This window comes from Pavona decussata, unplaced genomic scaffold (genome assembly GCF_977016875.1).
Source record: "Pavona decussata unplaced genomic scaffold, jaPavDecu1.1 SCAFFOLD_481, whole genome shotgun sequence".
Lineage (NCBI taxonomy): Eukaryota > Metazoa > Cnidaria > Anthozoa > Scleractinia > Agariciidae > Pavona > Pavona decussata.
Genome location: NW_028145815.1, coordinates 98,462 through 117,489, shown reverse-complemented (window position 1 = coordinate 117,489; position 19,028 = coordinate 98,462). Strand labels below are relative to the sequence as shown.

At 38.4% G+C, this 19,028-nt stretch overlaps 4 protein-coding genes across 7 annotated transcripts in view; all 4 read left to right on the top strand.

Annotated features, from left to right (window-relative positions):
- LOC146450209 (DNA replication licensing factor mcm2-like) overlaps nt 1–4,654 on the top strand; it is an 80,625-nt gene extending 75,971 nt beyond the window's left edge. Inside the window, exon 10 of the mRNA XM_085100631.1 lies at nt 3,777–4,654. The gene's annotated coding sequence lies outside the window, so the exon portion shown is untranslated. The remainder of the gene's footprint in view (nt 1–3,776) is intronic.
- The window catches only part of LOC146450202 (uncharacterized), a 187,519-nt gene that overhangs the window by 97,499 nt on the left and 70,992 nt on the right, over nt 1–19,028 (top strand). The gene's annotated exons all lie outside the window — the stretch shown is intronic.
- On the top strand, nt 264–4,654 carry LOC146450210 (proton myo-inositol cotransporter-like). Its single transcript, XM_085100634.1, has 3 exons — nt 264–396; nt 1,189–1,312; nt 2,842–4,654. Exons 1-3 carry the CDS (start codon nt 264–266, stop codon nt 3,407–3,409), a joined length of 825 nt encoding a protein of 274 aa, XP_084956760.1. The 3' UTR covers nt 3,410–4,654.
- Nucleotides 6,725–19,028, top strand: part of LOC146450206 (uncharacterized) — a 45,187-nt gene continuing 32,883 nt past the window's right edge. The window contains exons 1-3 of one of the 4 annotated variants that reach the window (XM_085100625.1): nt 6,751–6,814; nt 11,688–11,728; nt 14,278–14,318. The gene's annotated coding sequence lies outside the window, so the exon portion shown is untranslated. Of the gene's footprint in view, nt 6,815–10,494; nt 10,583–11,687; nt 11,729–13,532; nt 13,622–14,277; nt 14,319–19,028 lie in introns of those variants that run through there. The other 3 variants (XM_085100624.1, XM_085100627.1, XM_085100626.1) reach the window with 3 other exon arrangements.

Here is a 19,028-nt window from a genome sequence, read left to right as displayed (position 1 = left end):
TGGTACAAATTGATAGAATAAAACACTCGCTAGATAAGAAAACAATGCTTCTCCTTATGGGCTCTTTTGTTTTCAGTAAGTTATATTATTGCTCAACTGTCTAGTCAAATACTTGCAAACATAATATCACGAAACTTCAGTTAGTGCAAAACTTCGCCGCCCGTATTGTACTTGGCCTCAAAAAGTTCGCTCACATCTTACAAGGTATCAAATCGCTAAACTGGCTGCCTGTTAATGACAGAATTTACTTGAACGATGCCGTAATGATGTTCAAATGTGTTAATAAACTCGTCCCTGACCACTTGATCAAGAAATTTACTCCGCGTTCACAAATTCACACCATAAATACTAGACAACGCGATCAACTGAACATTCCAAGGTGCCGTCTTATCACCGGTCAGTGGTCCTTCACCTACCGCGGTGCTACGCTCTGGAGCAGTCTAAGAGACAATGTTTAATCTTCAGACTCTGTCAAAGTTTGTTGGAAAAGAATTGTTGACCTACTTTTTTCTGATCAATCTATGAATTTGTAAATAGTAAATCCAATCCATTGTATCTTGCTGATTTTTTTTTTTTTTTGCATATTTATTACTTTAGTTATTTGGTAATTTAATTAGTTATTTTAGTTGATAGTTATGTAGTCTTGTAACTGAAAAACCCTTTTAGGGAGTTACAATAAAGTATGTATGTTTATGTTTGTATATTTTCTGTGCCTCTTGTGTATAATTTTGTTCAGATTTGTGACAGTGATATTTATTGCTTCATCTCCTCCTTCCCTAGCGTTCCTGCATGATGATTTTTTTAAACTGAGAACTGCAAATTCAGCAAGGTATTTTTTTCATGTGTGAATTGTGTAAAAAATTAATTATCATGCAAAATTCTAGATAATATTACTGAAATTTATGGAAATTTATGTTGTCTTTGCAGGCTTGTTGAGATAATCATGTGTGAATGATGTAAATTTATGTGAATTGGACACATTTTAAAAAAAAAATAATAATAATAATAATAATAACTGTCCCAGGCCTTTATATATGAAATACAGCACCGTGTAAAATAAAATTTGATACCTTGCATTTTATCTAAAATAATCATCATGTGAGAATAGTAACAGTTCTTAACAGTTAATGCAAAAGTGAGAAATTTTCTTTACTTTGAATTTTGTCAAATTTTTCAATCTTTTTTTAGACTCTTGTTCATTTACTCAAAGCAGAGCATACAGAATTTTGGCATCTAAAGCAACAAGGAGAGGTGTACTAGTCGGCTGCATGTTTCAAGCAATACAACAACTTTCAGGAATTAATACCGTTATGTAAGTAAATCAGTATATGAAACCAATATGTGAAATATATATTTCAACTGTTGGTGAAAGATTAAATAGAAGAAAGACCCAGGGCTGTCAACTCTCCCGGATAATCCGTGAGTCTCAAGATTTTGAACCGTATCTCCTGGTCTCCAGATTTATGTCTGTAATCTCCAGATTTTGAGGCGTTTTTTCTGGTCTCCAGATTTCTCCAGATATATGTCTGTAATCTCCCGGATAATTGACGAAGTTTGCCATTTGTCGTATGCTCGACTCTCTTACAAGAAAATGTGAAATGTTTATCAGTGTTTTTTTTTTTTTTTCTGGTTAATGTACAATGCCTTCCTTTCCCCCCTCCCCCCCCCCCCCTCACTAAACCCATGGATTTGGCCTTGATGCGACGCCTCTGTACGGCGATTTGCCGGGGAAGTCATGTTCTCCAGATTCTAAGACGTGTGAGGTTGACAGCCCTGAAGACCCTCACAGTTACTTACATGTAATATGCAACTTTTAAAAACAGTTGCAAAAGAAAGCTTGAAAAATATCAGGCTTAATTGAACGGGATTTGAATTCATGACCTCTGCGATGCCTGCGCATTGCTCTACCAACTTAGTGAGCTTTCATGCCAACTGGGAGCTGGTCATATTGTGAGTTCATAATAATTTACTTGTGAAGAATGAATAAATGAATATGATATATGAAACATATATTTCATCTGCAGGTGAAAGATTTAATAGAAGAAGAATTCTGTTCAAGCCTAAAATTTTTTCAGGCTTTCTTTTTCCAACTGCTCAGTTAAGTTGTGTTACGAGGGTCTTTCTTTTATTTAATAAAATCAGTACGCAAGTACACTAAATCTGCATCAGATTTGAAAGTATCCATCATATCCCTCCTTTGACCAACCAGTGTGGGTGCGAGGGGGTAATTTTTGGTGGCATTTACATTAGTTTTTACGGAATTTCATAGTTGTGTTTGTTGAATGTGAACCCCATGGCATGGGCAATTTTACCTGGCATTCAGTAGAATCATGATGCTTTACTCAGTGGCGTATGCATTTGTATGAGGAAATTTGTAAAGGATCTTTTTTATTTTTGAAATTTTATTGTTTGTTGAATACAAAATCCTCCTTTTGCCTGCTATTCATTGAAATTTTTTCCTAGTCGTTACTCAGTTCTATGTGTGTTGTAAGTCATAGTCGTACCAGTGCCACTTGTACAATGGTTGCAGTGGCTTATCTAAGTGAAATAAATTTGTCCTGAGAAATCAGTGAGAATAGAGAGACAGCAAGAGACCTAGTCATGATAAGCTGATGCCACTTTGTTTTGTCTACCTTTCATTACATTTCTTGATGTCATACATGTACCTGAGGTTAGCTTTAAGGTTAGCAAGGGTGCTGTGTTAACGAAGCGAAAGCTGTATGTCGAAAAATACTGTGGAAGTGGCATCACCATAGTGAGGGCTGCTTAGTAAATTGTCACTTCGTCCATTTTGCTCAAAGTTTTCATGTACATTATTTTCGTAATGTTCCTTTCTCCTAGGTACTACAGTGCAATGATCATTCAAATGTCTGGTATCCAAGGCGACCAGCTCGTCATCTGGTTGGCCGCGGTAGTGGCATTTAGTAACTTTGCATTCACCATCGTAGGTGTGTGTCTTGTAGAGAAAATGGGCCGGCGAAAGCTTCCACTTGGCAGCCTTGCTGGGGTTACATTTAGCCTGTTTCTTCTAGGAGGTGCCTTCTTCATGGCAAAGCAACACGATGCCTCGATATCCTTACATGAAGTAGTACCTTTGCATGTCAGTGACAATTGTCCAAGTAGTGGGCACTGTTTAGACTGCTTCAAAGCAAAGTGTGGATTTTGTTCTGTGAGGGATGCAACGAGCAATCCCATCAATGGATCATGTGTTCCATTCAATGGGTCGAGTTACCATGCAGCGTATGGTAGGTGTAGTGTATCAAATCATCAAACCACTTGGTCGTATGCTGCCTGCCCTTATAAACATGCCTGGCTAGCTATTGTGGCTCTAATACTTTACATATCAGCGTTCGCTCCTGGTATGGGCCCAATGCCTTGGACCATTAATTTAGAGATATACCCCCTGTGAGCTCGTAGTACAGAAAATGCATTTGGCACCGCTACAAACTGGACTTTTAATCTGATAATTTCCATGACTTTCCCTTCGTTGACCGAGTGGATCACCCGTTATGGAGCGTTCTGGCTTTACGGAGGAATCGCATTTTGCGGTTGGGTGTTTTTCTTTGTTTACGTACCAGAAACCAAAGGCAAATCTCTTGAGGAGCTTGAACAGATATTTAGTACCGAGCGTTAATTTGTTGAAAAACGCTCGAACCATTCACACCAAGCAGAATTCAAACCAAGACTACAATCAGGACAAAAGGTGTTGGGACAAATGTTACAAAGTCCTCCTATTAACTGCTAATTTAGTCTGACTCACCAATGAAGCCATTCAGTATGGTTTTTCCTTTAAAACCCATCTTTCTAACCACACCCCTCTTGCCGAGACAATGTTGAAATCCACAAGTCAGTTTTGTTACACGGTATCAACATTGTAAGGGGGTGGGGGTCGGGGAATTGACACTCATCGTTTGCGCGTACCATGTTTCTGTCGCGTGCAGAGGGAAACATCGTAAATGCGAATTTGTCCCAATCCTTTTGTCCTTAATTGTAGCTTGCTAGGTGATGGTGATCTGCCACCATTCACAACTCTAGCCTGCTTGCAGACATCCAGCAGAACCTCTCCTTACAGAGACCTCTCCTTACGGACACTTCTCTATTACAGACAGTTCACTTTGTCCCTGAGAGACCGAAATCCATATAAAGCCTACTTGTCTAAAACGGAGACCTCTATAATGCGGACACTTATTCCTTTCCTTTTGGTGTCCGTAATAAAGAGGTTCGACTATATTTCCTTTGCCGAGTCAGTGCAACAAAGGAAACAGGAGGCGTCTGTACGCAGGCTAGAACAACTCGCGAGAATCACCGAAAGCGTGGATTCTCGCGCGCCCGTCAATCCCCAGTCTCACTAATCACCACAGATAAACGTCTTCATTTTACAACAAATTCTCCCAAAGTCTACGTTATGGAGAGTAATATTTAAGGAGAATGTACACTTGCGTATCGCGATTTGAGAGGTCAATCGAGCAAATACGGGAACAAGAAAAACAAACCGCAACGTAAGTGAGAATTCAAGATAGGTGTAACTTGGCGCCGAATGCTGTAGATTGTGTACAAATGTTAGTTCAATTGCAACTGGATTATTGTGGCTCTTATTCGGGGACGGCGCGTTTTCGAGTAAAGAGGGCATATATTGTACACTTAAATTATTATTTTTTAACAAAAAGGGGACGTTGTGCGAAATATTAAAATACTTGAAACATACCTTGAAGTCTAGTGCGTGTATGGCATGTTTTTTGACGATAAAGATAAATAAACCTAATGAGTGAGAATGATGTATTATTCAGTGATGACACAGGCATACTCGGAAAAAGCTAAAAAATCCGAGTGCTCTTCAGGAATCTAACCCAAGACATCTCGATTACTAGTTAGGACGCTCTACTACTGAGCTACAGGAGACTCGTGGGAGCAAAGGCCATTAAACTAGGTTCATGGGACAAACATCCTTCATGCTGCTAGGATTGGAATGTCAATGAGTGGCATATGCGCAGTGGAATAAATGTGATGTATTATTCAGTAAATAACAATGTCATTCACTGAATAATACATCATTCTCAGATATTCACCAGCCCCAGGCTAAAAATATTCCATCACATTTATCCCAATCCTAATGAGGAAAGACGCTGTTAGAGCGAAAAAAGTAAAATACGATTTTTAACGAGCCTGACAGGTACAAAAAATTAACGAGACTTTTTTACCCAGCCAGAACCAGTATTTTAATAAAATTTCCCAGCGGGCTAGAGATTTAGAAACGTTCCAGCCAGTTAACCGTCTGATGAATTCAGTTCCCAGCCAGCCCTTTTCCAGCCCGCAGAGCGAGTTTTTAGTCGAGTGGCTCCATCAGGTACTCCTAATGAGGTATATAACGATCTCAGGGTTACTCTTCTACACACGTCTCCACTTTTTGCCCATTATTCTATTTGGAGCGACCTGCACAGTTTGGAACGTGTAACAGTAATTGGTCGAGAGAACAAAAGAACGAACATTAAGGAGAGGAAGTGTCTGGAGAGGCTTGTCCCCGAGGCTGTTTCTGTCGCCAGCAGTGAGGCCCCTGCCGCCCAAGGACTGTAACAACACTAAGCGGTAAGATAAGAACTGCTTCATTGAAGGAGGGGAGGGGAGGGGGGAGCAACTCACTATCGCTCGTCAGTATGACCAATGTCTGGCCAAAAAAACATGGTCACATTCACGAACAATTACGGGCAAGTTAGATTAACGGGGAAATGACTGTATGAGCTTTTGTTAGGCGTTATAGTCCGGACGGGTGCAAGGTTTTAAAATTTATCTTAAGGTGTTCAAATAGTTCCTGCTTGAGACTCGGGAACATGTTATTTTCTTCTCTCTCTAAATTTGCACACAAGCGAATTTTCCTTTCACGTGATTTAGAGCAGAGCCGATAGCTAATTTTTCGTCTTGAGTAATCGTGACCAATTTAAGAATGTGAATTTTTTTTGTAGTCTCCAGTTGAAACTAACAGGAACTTCGTAACTTCGTATCATTTTTCTCCGGGAAAATTTGATGGGCTCCGTATTTGATGGTTTGCCTGACAATGACTACGAGCACGTCCTTATATTTTCCGTATACGACGTTGTGTTCTGACTGTGAACGGCCTGCTTTATTTATTGTACTCAGAGTTCCGTCTCTCGCAATGCATGCTTTTAAGGTTCTTAAAAAACACCACGAAGGCCGACATCTTTAACACTAACGACAATTGTGAAAATGAACGAAAGTAGCTTGCATGTTTTCAAATTTACGCTGTCGTTGGTTTAGATACAGGTTACGAACTCTTACTATTATTTATGGTAGAGATTATAAGCAAGTTAAATTTCATTTGTCATCGAATTAAACTTCTCAATCAAAAACTGGATCATTGCATAATGCAATTTAAGGAATTTGATTGGCTTAGTGGCCATGGTATATGAGCCATTATACCATGCCTGAGAAACAGCGACCATTACACTATTTTGTGGTGGTTCGTGCAAAGCGAAATCAGCAAGATCTAGCAATATTTCTTGATTTTTTTTTTTTTTTTGAAATAAAGCAAGTATTCCACTCAAGCTTGTCGGCGCTACGCGCCTCATTGGCTGTCTATCAGCTCATATCCAACGCCCGTTCGCAGAATAATTCAGTTATTTAATTACATGCAACTTCGGGCGATAGACCTGATTGGTGGATGCGCTGTGACAATTCCGCAATTGTTCATGAACTCAAAAACCGTGACATTTTGCGTCCGCTTCCCAGAAACTAGTTTCCTTGGTATCTCGCAATTTTTACTACTGTTTCTTTCCTAAAAGAGTTTTGAACGAGATCAGAGGTAAGGCATGCTAAGTGGAAAGTTAATGCTGTTAGCGTAGTTAAGTTACGCCGGTTTTTAAGAAGGGTGAGTGTAGTGGCGCACTGATTTCGTCACAAGTCTGATTTGAATACGAAAATAACTGACCATGAACACTCAATTGGCGTACCTAAAGCAAACTCAACGATGGAAAAATCGCTTAATCGTTTCTAATTAAATGAGAAAAGACGTTTAGTTGATCGTGGCTGGTAGCTACTTGATGCACATCGTTTAAAAATCGTAATAATTACATTTGTTTCCTTATTCTCGCGCACATTTGGGTCAACATTGCTGTGGAAGTCCAAGCTTGTTCTTTTAATTGTCTTAAGGTTTCATTCCTAATGAATTTACCTTACATAGTCATCTTTCGTCTCGTAGGACAAAATTCAACTGTGTCAAGTCAACAATAGTTAATAGTTGCTCTGAATGGCTGCCAAACTACGCAACAACATGTCGCATATTAATGTGACCAAATTAGGCTAATAGTAACTTTGTTTATCTCGTTTTTGTTTGTAGGATCTTTACTTCTAATAAGAAGCTTACGCCAGGGCTAAAAGGTGTGTTTTCACAATAGAATCATTTAGTGAATTGTTATTTATTGACTGAAACAACATCTTAGCCGGTGAGGGTAAAAGACGGAATGAGTTTGCGGAATGGCATGTGGCATGGCGTGCGGAATGGCATAATTATGCGAAATACGATTTACGTGGGAAATAAATTAACTGAAGAGCGCGTCATGTTTTCGCGCCAATTTTATAAGAGCAGCAGCTTTTTTGATGCTGCGGACTCTTGCTAAATATTAACAACAATTCGAGGATTTGATCGTCTGATTGTTGATTTGGAAGAAGTGAGGGTAAATAAAGCGATGAAAACTGTTTATAGTTTTTGCATTCAAGGAACTATGAGTAAATCCGTAGTAAATTAAATTTCATGTTCACTTTACTCCACGCGACTTCGGTTGACAAAAATAACGTGGCAGCGTAAAGTCTTCTCAGGACAAAGATTGATCCTTTACCGAGGGCAAATAATAAACATTTTTTTCTTTTTTTTTAAACCCTCGGTAAAAGAACAATTCTCATACCCTGTATGCTCGATGATTCATTTATCATGAGCGGGAAAATGAACAACAATTTGACCAAAATGCATTTGTGGTAAGAATAGTTTCACAACTTAACCTTTCACACAACCAGTTTTGATAATTAGACACCATACTTGTCATCTGCTTTTTTGCTCTAGGGCTTTTTCGCTTTTAAATCTCATTTTAGGTTGGGACGTCTGGCACAGAAAGACCTTAATTAAAGACGGATATGTTTAGTTCGATAACGCGTAACTGAACTATAGCTACCTGAATCGCCGTATTGAATAGCTAGGTAGCTAGCTCAGCAGCTCAACAGTGACTTGCGTACTCGTCGCTCGACGAAAATGTAACAGTAAGGTGAGAAAAAGTAGAACATATTTTTCCCATGAATTGTACAAATTGTAACCGTCAAAGAGCCTGATAAAATGACCGAGTTTAAATTTAAAATTTCTCACATAATAGTTTTGGCCTTGGACTGATGTTATTTCTCCAGTCTGGTGTTGCTTTTTGTCTAGGCTACTCGCTGCCACGTTCTTTTTGTCAACTAGAAATTTAATTTATTCTTAGTTCCTTGAATGCGAAACTTCATCGATTTCTTCACTCTCACTTCCTAACCAGCGATCAGACATGTTCTATCCCAGGCGTATATTTTCTAATCCTCAATCTGTTGTTTGGTTGTTTAATAGTCTGCAATATCGAAAAAACTGCTGCTCTTATAAAATTGGCGCGAAAACAGGATGCGCTCTTCAGTTAATTTCTTCCCCGCGTAAATCGTATTTCCCATAATTATGCCATTCCGCACGCCATGCCACATACCATTCCGCAAACTCTTTCCGTCTTTTACCCTCACCGCATCTCAGCTAAGAGATGCTTACTAAGCATGAAGTAAAACCAATTCCAGCGATGCAGTCAGGTGTTTCTTCAACAGCAAATTAATGTTGATAATTGTATAAACTAGGAATTACTTAATATTAATCCAGGAGCCATAATCATGATTATTAATCCCTGATTACGGCCCCTGTATTAAGCTTAATTTCTATTTGTAAAATTTTGTGGGTTGCAGGGTAGCTATTTTAAATTAAGGCGGAGGTTAAAATACGTCAAGAATTGCATTGTTCTTAATTCTTGCACACTAGAAACTGAAACAATGTTTAAACTTATTCAAAAATTCTAAACTTGGCAACTATCCCTCGGCAACTAGCCCTCGAAATGCAGTAATTAGTTCGACAACTTACAATCTTCAATAACAGTCTTGGGAAACTAGCCTGAGTGGGAAATACTAAGCACATGTCAGGTTCTACATACAGTGTTGAACAAAAATGACGCATACCAAAGGGATTTTACTTGCTGCTTCTTGTATGTCACGCTTTGTTGGTTTAACGTTTTTGCTTCGTAAAGCATTTAGTCTTGAGAAAACATTTAGAAAGTCCGATCATCTTCTTCACTGATCTACCATCTCTTTAAACCATGCATCCGGTAAACCTCTCGTTAATGTGTTATACCACTTATGGCTTTATATAGTGCAGCTCTGGGCGGGAATTTTGTGGCAACAGCTTAGATCAGTCATTTGTACAATCAGCCATTCATGACCTGGTTTATATTCGATTGAAGCTTCATATTCCAGTGACTCTACTCACAATTTTTGTTTTGTCCAAACATGTCTCTATCATACGTCATCACTGTGTAGGTATTTGTAAGTAAGATGAATGTTTGACTCCACAGTGTGTTGTGCACCTACTGCCACATTACTCTACACATCTATCCGTGCTAGCTATGGAATTGAATTTTCTACAATTACTATTTACTAGGTTCGTTATTTTCAGTAAATCTTTAGTTACATTTATACCCCACGAAGTGCAGTGTTCTTGCATATCAGAAACTGAAAGTAATTTAGGGAAGACATTAATGATTAAAAATTGTCAATTTGCCAGCCATCAACCCTCAGCAGGAATGTCTGGTATGGGTTCTCTTGCTTATTAAGTCTTGCGGACTTTTTAAAATTGAACTAATATCTCCAACAACTTGGCAGCTTGAAGAAGAGTCTCTAAAGAAGTTAGCTCCTGAACAAAATAGAAGCATATAGTGTCAGGTTTTACATACAAGTCATACATATTTTAAAAGACGCATACTTCAGTGGCTCGACATGCTATATTATCTTGTGTCATGCTTTGATGGTTTCACGGTTTGGCTGGTTGAAGCAATAAAGTCTTGAGAAACAGTTCACTCTGATAAAACCGATCATTTATCTACAATCTCAGTGAACAATTCATCCAGTGAACGTCTTGTTTATATGTGATAGCACTTATGGCTTAATGTCAACTCTAGGAATTTTTTTAGCGGCAGTTGGGCACAGTCATCAGTATAAAGAATCAGCCATTCATGACCTGCGGTTTATATCTGATTGAACTCAGTCGTTTGTTTTGATACAGGCTACGAACTCTAACTAATATTCATGATGGAGATTATAAGCAATTTAAACTTCATTTGGCACCGAATAAAAGCTCTTAATTATATGCAACTTCGGGCGCTATGATTGGTGGAAGATATAACAATTCAGCAATTGTTCATGTCACTTAGAAACAACATTTCGCTTCAGTATTCCAGAGGCTAGTATCCTTGGTATATTGCAAATTACTTTGCTGCTTCTTTCCTAAAAGGGTTTCTAATGAGTGGTGAGTAATAAGTGGTAAATTAACGCTATTAGCGTAGTCGAGTTACGTAATTAAGAAGGGTGTAGTGGTACATCGATTGTGTTTTGTTGGTAGGCATTGATATGTTCTATTCTCTATCGCTACGCTCAGCCGAAGAGAAATCATTTCTGATGTAAGTGGAATGAGTAATGAACACAACAGTAGTGGAGGGAGCCGCCAGTAATTATCGTTTATTACAATAGTACAGTGCCAAGATACAAGCAAAGACAAAACACAGTCCATATAAAATATACAATTACAAAACAAAATATAAATGCTGAACAGTACAATAACAAAAAGTACAACTCAGCGAAACATTTTCGAAGTAGGATATAGAAAAAATGTCTAGACAAGGCTAGAACTTTACTCTAAATGATAACTAGTAACAACTGTATACGGAAAAAATTCGCCTCGAGAAAAACTGGTCGGCGTCAAGTGGTGTGATATGCGCAAGGAGTGGTGTATAAAGGCGCATGAAACCCCTAATGGGAATAGAAACAATACAACCAAATTAACAACCAAAAGAAATACATTATAGGGTTTATTATTTCCTCGCAAGTCTTATTTGGATACGAAAATGATGATCATGAATACTCAATTGGCGTACCTTAAGCAACCTAAACGATGGAAAAATCGCTTCCAATCACTACTAATTATGTTGAAAAAGACGTTTAATGGATCATGGCTCCTATTACTTGATGTTCATCGTTTAAGAATCGTAATAGTTGTACGTGCTTCCGTATTCTCGCGTACAATTGAACCAACGATGCAGCGGAGTCCAAGGTCGTTCCTATAACTGTTTTAAGGTTTAAGTGCTCAATGGAATTATATTACATCGTCATCTTACGACTCGTAGACTGACAACAAAGAACTCGGTGTTAAGTCAAGTCAATAATAGTTAATAGTTGCACTTAATGGCTGCCAAACTAAACAACAACATGAGAATGATGTATTACTCCAGAAAGTGACACAGGCATACTCGGAAAAAAAAAATCCGAGTGCTCCTACATGTATGTTGCTTTAGCAGCTTGTTAATGTGACCGAATTAGGCTAATGATAACTTTGTTTGTCTGGTTTTTGTTTGTAGGATCTTTACTTCTAATAAGAGGCCTACGCCAGAGCTAAAAGGTGTGTTTTCACAACAGAATCATTAAGTGAATTGTTATTTATTGACTGAGACAACATCTTAGCTAAGAGATGCTTACTAAGTATGAAGTAAAACCCATTCCAGCGATGCAGTCAGGTGTTTCTTCAACAGCAAATTAATGTTGATAATTGTATAAACTAGGAATTACTTAATATTAATCCAGGATCCATAATCATGATTATTAATCCCTGATTATGGCCCCTGTATTAAGCTAAATTTCTATTTGTAAAATTTTCTGGGTTGTAGGGTAGTTATTTTCAATTAAGGCAGAGGTTAACATACGTCAAGAAGTGCATTGTTCTTAATTCTTGCACACGAGAAAATGAAACTAATAAACAGTTAAACTTATTCAAAAATTCTAAATTTGGCAACTAGCCCGCGGCATGAATACAAGTCTTACTGAATTTCAAAATTAAAGTAATAACTTCGGTAACTTGCTAGCTTTAATAACATTTTCAGGGAACAAGCCCGCGTGAGAAACGTTAAGATCGTTAAGCTCGTGTCAGGTTCTACATGCAGTGTTTACAATAATGACGCATACTTGCTGCTTCTTGTATGTCACGCTTTGTTGGTTTAACGTTTTTGCTTCGTAAAGCATTTAGTCTTGAGAAACAATTTAGTCGAAATAAAGACCGATCATCTTCTTCACTGATCTACCATCTCTTTAAACCATGATGATCCGGTAAACCTCTCGTTAATGTGTTATACCACTTAAGGGCCTAATATCAGCTCAAGGCGGGAATGTTGTAGCAAAAGCTTACATCAGTCGTTTGTACAATCAGCCATTCATGACCCAGTTTATATTCGATTGAAGCTTCCTATTCCAGTGACTTTATTCACAATTTTTGTTTTGTCCAAACATGTCTTCATCATGCATCATCAGTGTATAGGTATTTGTAAGTAAGATGAATGTTTCACTCCACAGTGTGTTGAGCACCTACTGCCACATTACTCTACACATCTATCCGTGCTAGCTATGGAATTGAATTTTCTACAATTACTCTTTACTAGGTTCGTTATTTTCAGTAAATCTTTAGCCACATTTATACCCCACGAAGTGCAGTGTTCTTGCACATCAGAAACTGAAAGTAATTTATGGAAGACGTTAATGATTGAAAATTGTCAATTTGCCAGCCAACCCTGAGCAGAAAGGTCTGGTATGGGTTCTCTTGCTTATTAAGTCTAACGGACTTTTTAAAATTGAACTAATAACTGCAACAACTTGTTAGCTTGAAGAAGAATCTCTAAAGAAGTTAGCTCGTGAACAAAATACTAAGCATATTAGTGTCAGGTTTTACATACAAGTCATACAGACTTTAGAAGACGCATTCTTCAGTGGCTCGACATGCTATACCTTGTGTCATGCGTTGATGGTTTCACGGTTTGGCTGCTTGAAGCAATAAAGTCTTGAGAAACAATTCACTCTGATAAAACCGATCATTTATCTACAATCTCAGTGAACAATTCATCCAGCGAACCTCTTGTTTATATGTGATAGCACTTATGGCTTAATATCAACTCTAGGAATTTTTTTAGCGGCAGTTGGGCACAGTCATCAGTATAAAGAATCAGCCATTCATGACCTGCGGTTTATATCTGATTGAACCCAGCCGTTTGTACGTTTTGATCTAGACTACGAACTCTAAATAATATTCATGATGGAGATTATAAGCAATTTAAACTTCATTTGGCACCGAATAAAAGTTCTTAATTATATCTAACTTCGGGCGCTATGATTGGTGGAAGATATAACAATCCAGCAATTGTTCATGTACTTAGAAACGACATTTCGCTTCAGCTTTCCAGAGGCTAGTGTACTTGGTATTTTGCACATTTCATTGTTGCTTCTTTCCTAAAAGAGTTTTTAATGAGTGGTGAGTAATATTAGTGGCAAATTAACGCTATTAGCAAAGTCGAGTAATGTAATTATTAAAGAAGGGTGTAGTGGTACATCGATTGAGTTTGTTGGTAGGTGTTGATATGTATATGGTTTATAATTTCCTTTCAAGTCTTATTCGAATACGAAAATGATGATCATGGTCACTCAATTGGCGTACCTAAAGCAAACTCAACGATGGAAAAATCGCTTCCAATCGTTACTAAGTATGTTGAAAAAGATGTGTAGTGGATCATGGCTCCTATTACTTGATTTCCATCGTTTCAGAATCGTAATAGTTATACGTGCTTACGTATTCTAGCGTACAATTGAACCAACGATGCAGCGGAGTTCAGGATCGTTCCTTTAATTGTTTTAAGGTTTAAGTGCTCAATGGAATTACAATACATCGTCATCTTACGACTCGTAGACTGACAACAAAGAACTCGGTGTTAAGTCAAGTCAATAATAGTTAATAGTTGCACTTAATGGCTGCCAAACTAAACAACAACATGAGAATGATGTATTATTCCAGAAAGTGACACTGGCATACTCGAAAAAAAAAATCCGAGTGCTCCAATGTTGCTTTAGCAGCATGTTAATGTGACCGAATTAGGCTAATGGTAACTTTGTTTGTCTGGTTTTTGTTTGTAGGATCTTTACTTCTAATAAGAGGCCTACGCCAGAGCTAAAAGGTGTGTTTTCACAACAGAATCATTAAGTGAATTGTTATTTATTGACTGAAACAACATCTTAGCTAAGAGATGCTTACTAAGCATGAAGTAAAACCCATTCCAGCGATGTAGTCAGGTGTTTCTTCAACAGCAAATTAATGTTGATAATTGTTTATAAAATAACTAACATACTACGCGCGTTCTGATTGGTCAATAGAGTTGCCAAACCTATGTACTATTATACCGGTAAACTCCCGCTGCTCTCCCGCTAGAGATTTCTCGATAATGGCCGACGAACGCGACGAAAACTTTCCGAACTTCGACATATTGTCAGGCTTTGATTCGGAGCCAAAATTCTAAAAAGGAGAGCTTAAATACTGAGGCAGAAGAAGAAAGGTCGAGCAAAAAGAGAAGATTTGCCGATGTGGAAAACGAAGAACTTGACTCGATCGTCGAAAATGCACAAGCCAAAAAAACCAAGCAGGCAACACAGCGGGCAGTTTCCGTATTCACAGGTTGGTTCTAATTACATGAATAATCTTTTAGCCTGGCTTTTCACTGAAACTGTTTTTTATAAAATAAACGGCTCAAACAGTATTGATAAACAGTACAAAATTTGTTATTTTTTGAAGGTTATGCCAAAGTCAAGTTGTTTACAAATAACTTGAAGCGTTTAATAAAGAAATAAAAAACGCGCCGAGTGCATTGTTGAGTTATATAAGCACGCGGGAATTTTTAAGAACACGAGAGAAGCGCAGAGAGGCACGAGCCGTAGGCGAGTGCCTCTCTGCACTTCTCGAGTGTTCTTAAAAATTCCCAAGTGCTTATATAACTCAACAATGCACGAGGAACAAGTTTTTTTATTTCTTTTATAAAATATAAACAATCGCAACTCGTCAGACAAAGGCGAATTTTAATGAATCAACATCAACTTTCTCCTTACACGTCAGACGCAATGTCATTGGTTTAAAATTTGACAGAAAACCAATGAAAATGTATCGTTCACGACGAGAATCATTTGAAGCGAAAAGTTCTCGAAAAAGCTAAACAACAAGCTAAGGATTCTCTTCAAAAGTTCAAATACTTCACTTATTTGTGGATTAAGGGAGATTCAAGTTTATTTGAACCGAATTTATAGAGCACGAATTGAACATGCCATGAGAATTACCGCCGTGTTGGAGGATGTTGATCGGTGTGATTCTACAACTGCGGATGACATTTCTTTTGGTTGTCGAGAAGAAACGGACTGGAATTGTTGGGAAGACATTTGCTTCATCTGTGTTGTCTGAATGGATCCTGTTAGAGCAGATGACAGAACATCACTGCACTTTCTGAGCTGAGTTGACGATGGCCGGGAATTGTAATGTTGGAGACTGTTCGGGTTTCTGTGGCCCGAAATGTGGCAAATGTGCCGATCTGCCAAGCCCGCTTCTGACCACAAGGTTATCGCTGTTGCTCGACCACAATGATTTGTGTAGACGGTGGACAGCACCGCCTTTTCGCTGATCTCTTTCATCATAGTGCCTAGAGTGTTAACACCGAGCGGGCGATTTTCATACCAGACGGTTTGCACGGCGCCGTTTCCTTCGGTCCAGTCGCGTCGAGGGAGCTGAAAGATAGCTTCGCACTTTGGATTCAACTTGGACAGATACAACCTCAGAGCTCGATAGCCATCGGTTAGTGTTTACAATATCATTGAGAAACTCGAAACCGCAGTCAAACGAGGGAAATTGTTTGGCCATAATGGCGGTCTGTCGCTGAATTTCTCAGATTTTCACAGGCAAAAAATCTGACGTGTGCTCCGTGCATATGTACAATTATAATGCACGCACCATACGTATGCTTCGTGCATTGTGGAGTTATAAAGAACTCAGTTTGACCAATCACAGTGCTTACTTGACCCTGGCTATTTTATAAAACAATATAAAACCGACTTCAACCCGAGTACAAGGTATTTGATATTAACTGCTCAAATCACAATTCCTCTTTCTCTGTTCACCTAGAGTGGAGTAAACAAAAGGTTATTGGCGTAAGTCTGGCGGAAATGGCGGTCGAAGAGCTGGACAGGAATCTGAGGCAATTCTACGCCGAAGCAAGAAATAGAGAATGCGAAAATTACAGCCGTGCGACTCTTCTGTCAATAAGAAATGGCATTGAGAGATATCTAAACACACCACCACACAGTTTAGGAATAAGGTTCACTCACGACCCACGTTTTGTCCTCTCAAACCAAATGCTTGACGCCAAAATTAAACAGCTTAAGCAAGAAGGCATGCAAAACACCATGCACAAACCAGCAAATATAGAAAAAGAAGACCTGGCCAAGCTCAAAACAAGTGAAGTTTTTTCACTCACCAAGCCGCTGTCCGCTTTTCATCAGTAACTGCTATCTGCTGATAAAAAGCATTCTTTCGCCAAGGCATTAACCTTTTTTAGCCACATTTTTGTGAGAGTTAGACAATAATTTAACTTAAAAAACACTTTCATTCATTCGCTCAAACTGCGATGCGTCCTTCGGCGATTCAACAGGTTTATGCTCAAAATAGATCCCGATTTGTGATTGGTTCTCCCGCCTTACTGATGAATTTGAAGAGAATAAACAACTTGATCAAGTTACAAAATAAAAAGCGCCGATTTCTAAGTGTTTTTGTCTAAGTAGTTATTTCATAAAAGCAATAGACCGCAATTTCCAGAAGTTTACCAGCGTAATAAAAACCACTTGGGATGTTGGGAGTACACTCGAAAAACTTGTAAATCACTCGCCTGCGGCTCGTGATTTACAAGCTTTCTCGTGTTCTCCCAACATCCCGCGTGGTTTTATTACGCTGGTAAACTTCTGGAAAGTGCGGTCTATTGCTTAAATAAACTAGGAATTACTTAATATTAATCCAGGAGCCATAATCATGATTATTAATCCCTGATTATGGCCCCTGTATTAAGCTTAATTTCTATTTGTAAAATTTTCTGGGTTGCAGGGTAGTTATTTTCAATTAAGGCAGAGGTTAAAATACGTCAAGAAGTGCATTCATTTGTTCTTAATTTTTGCGCACTAGAAACTGAAACTAATTAACATTTAAACTTATTCAAAAGTTCTAAACTTGGCAACTAGCCCTCGGCATGAATACAAGTCTTATTGAGGTTCAAAATGACAGTACTAACTCCGGTAACTTGCTAGCTTCAATAACATTCTCAGGAACTGAACTGAAGTGTGCGTGAGAAACCGGTTAAGGTCGTTAAGCGCTTGTCAGGTTGTACATACAGTGTTAACAAAAATGACGCATGCCTAAGAGGTTTTTACTTGCTGCTTCTTGTATGTCACGTTTTGTTGGTTTGACGTTTGTGCTTCGCAAAGCATTTAGTCTTGAGAAAAAATTTAGTCGAAATAAAGTCCGATCCTCTCCTTTACTAATCTACCATCTCTTTTAAACATGCATCCAGTAAACCTCTTCTCAATATGTTATACCACTAAGGGCTTAATATCAGCTCTGGGCGGGAATTTTGCGGCAACAACTGAGTTCATTCGTTTGCACAATCGAAGCATGTCTTCATCATACATCATCAGTGTATAGGTATTTGTAAGTAAGATAAATTTTTGACTCCAAGGTGTGTTGTGCACCTCCTGCCGCATTACTCTACACATCTTTCCGCAGTTACTATTTAATAGGTTCGTTATTTTCAGTAAATCTTTAGCTACATTTATACCCCACGAAGTGCAGTGCTCTTGCAAATCAGAAAGTGAAAGTAATTTAGGGAAGACATTAATGATTGAAAATTGTCAATTTGCCAGCCAACCCTCAGCAGGAATGTCTGGTATCGGTTCTCTTGTCTATTAAGTCTTAACGTACTTTTTAACTCCAACAACATGTTAGATTGAAGAACAGTCCCCCTTTAGAAAGTTAGCTCCTGAACAAAACACTAAGCATATTAGTGTCAGGTTTTATATGCAAGTCATAATAGTTTCAGTAGACCCATACTTCAGTGGCTCGACAAAAACTGTACTTTTATTTTATTATGTCCTAGCCGATCTAATATTAGTAATATGAAAGAAATCGAATTTTCCACCCTTGCCGCGATATGTTTGATTTTTACGGACAGGCGCATACACAGAACGACGCAATATTTCCCAAAATCATTCCAACAGATATTTAGAGATTGTAAGAAACGATTTGAGTTTTTTTAAAGACGGTAGAATAATTTGTTTTTGCACGTGAGGCTCTCAAACCCGTGTAATAATTTAGCGCCTTAAATAACGATTTTAACCGACTTTCGTTATGTGCATTTTTCTTATAATAAAAAGATATTTCACCGAAAAAACTACACAGTGATTTTAGTTATATCCTGGCCTATCTAAGATTAAAATATCAAAGTACAGTTCGTGTCTGTTCCGCTAGCGGCAGTCATTTTGAATAATTTAGGCTCGATCGACTGTCATAAGGAATGGGACCAAGTTGTGAGTTTCGGAAATCCTCGGGAATTTCCGACACGCGTCGAGTTCCGAACAGTTTCAAAATGGCCGCCCTTCGTAGGAACTGACGGGAAAGATAGGCGTTTTTTTTTTCCAAATTTTAGGCGAGAGCCTCACTAACCCGTGGTAAAATAAAGTCAAACTGGTTTGAATTAATGTAACAAGTCTCTCGGGGACAGGCAATACTTATACTTATATTGTGGCCTCCCATATTCTGTTTGCTGAACAACTCCTTACAAACTGTAAAATTATGTTCTGGAGGAGAG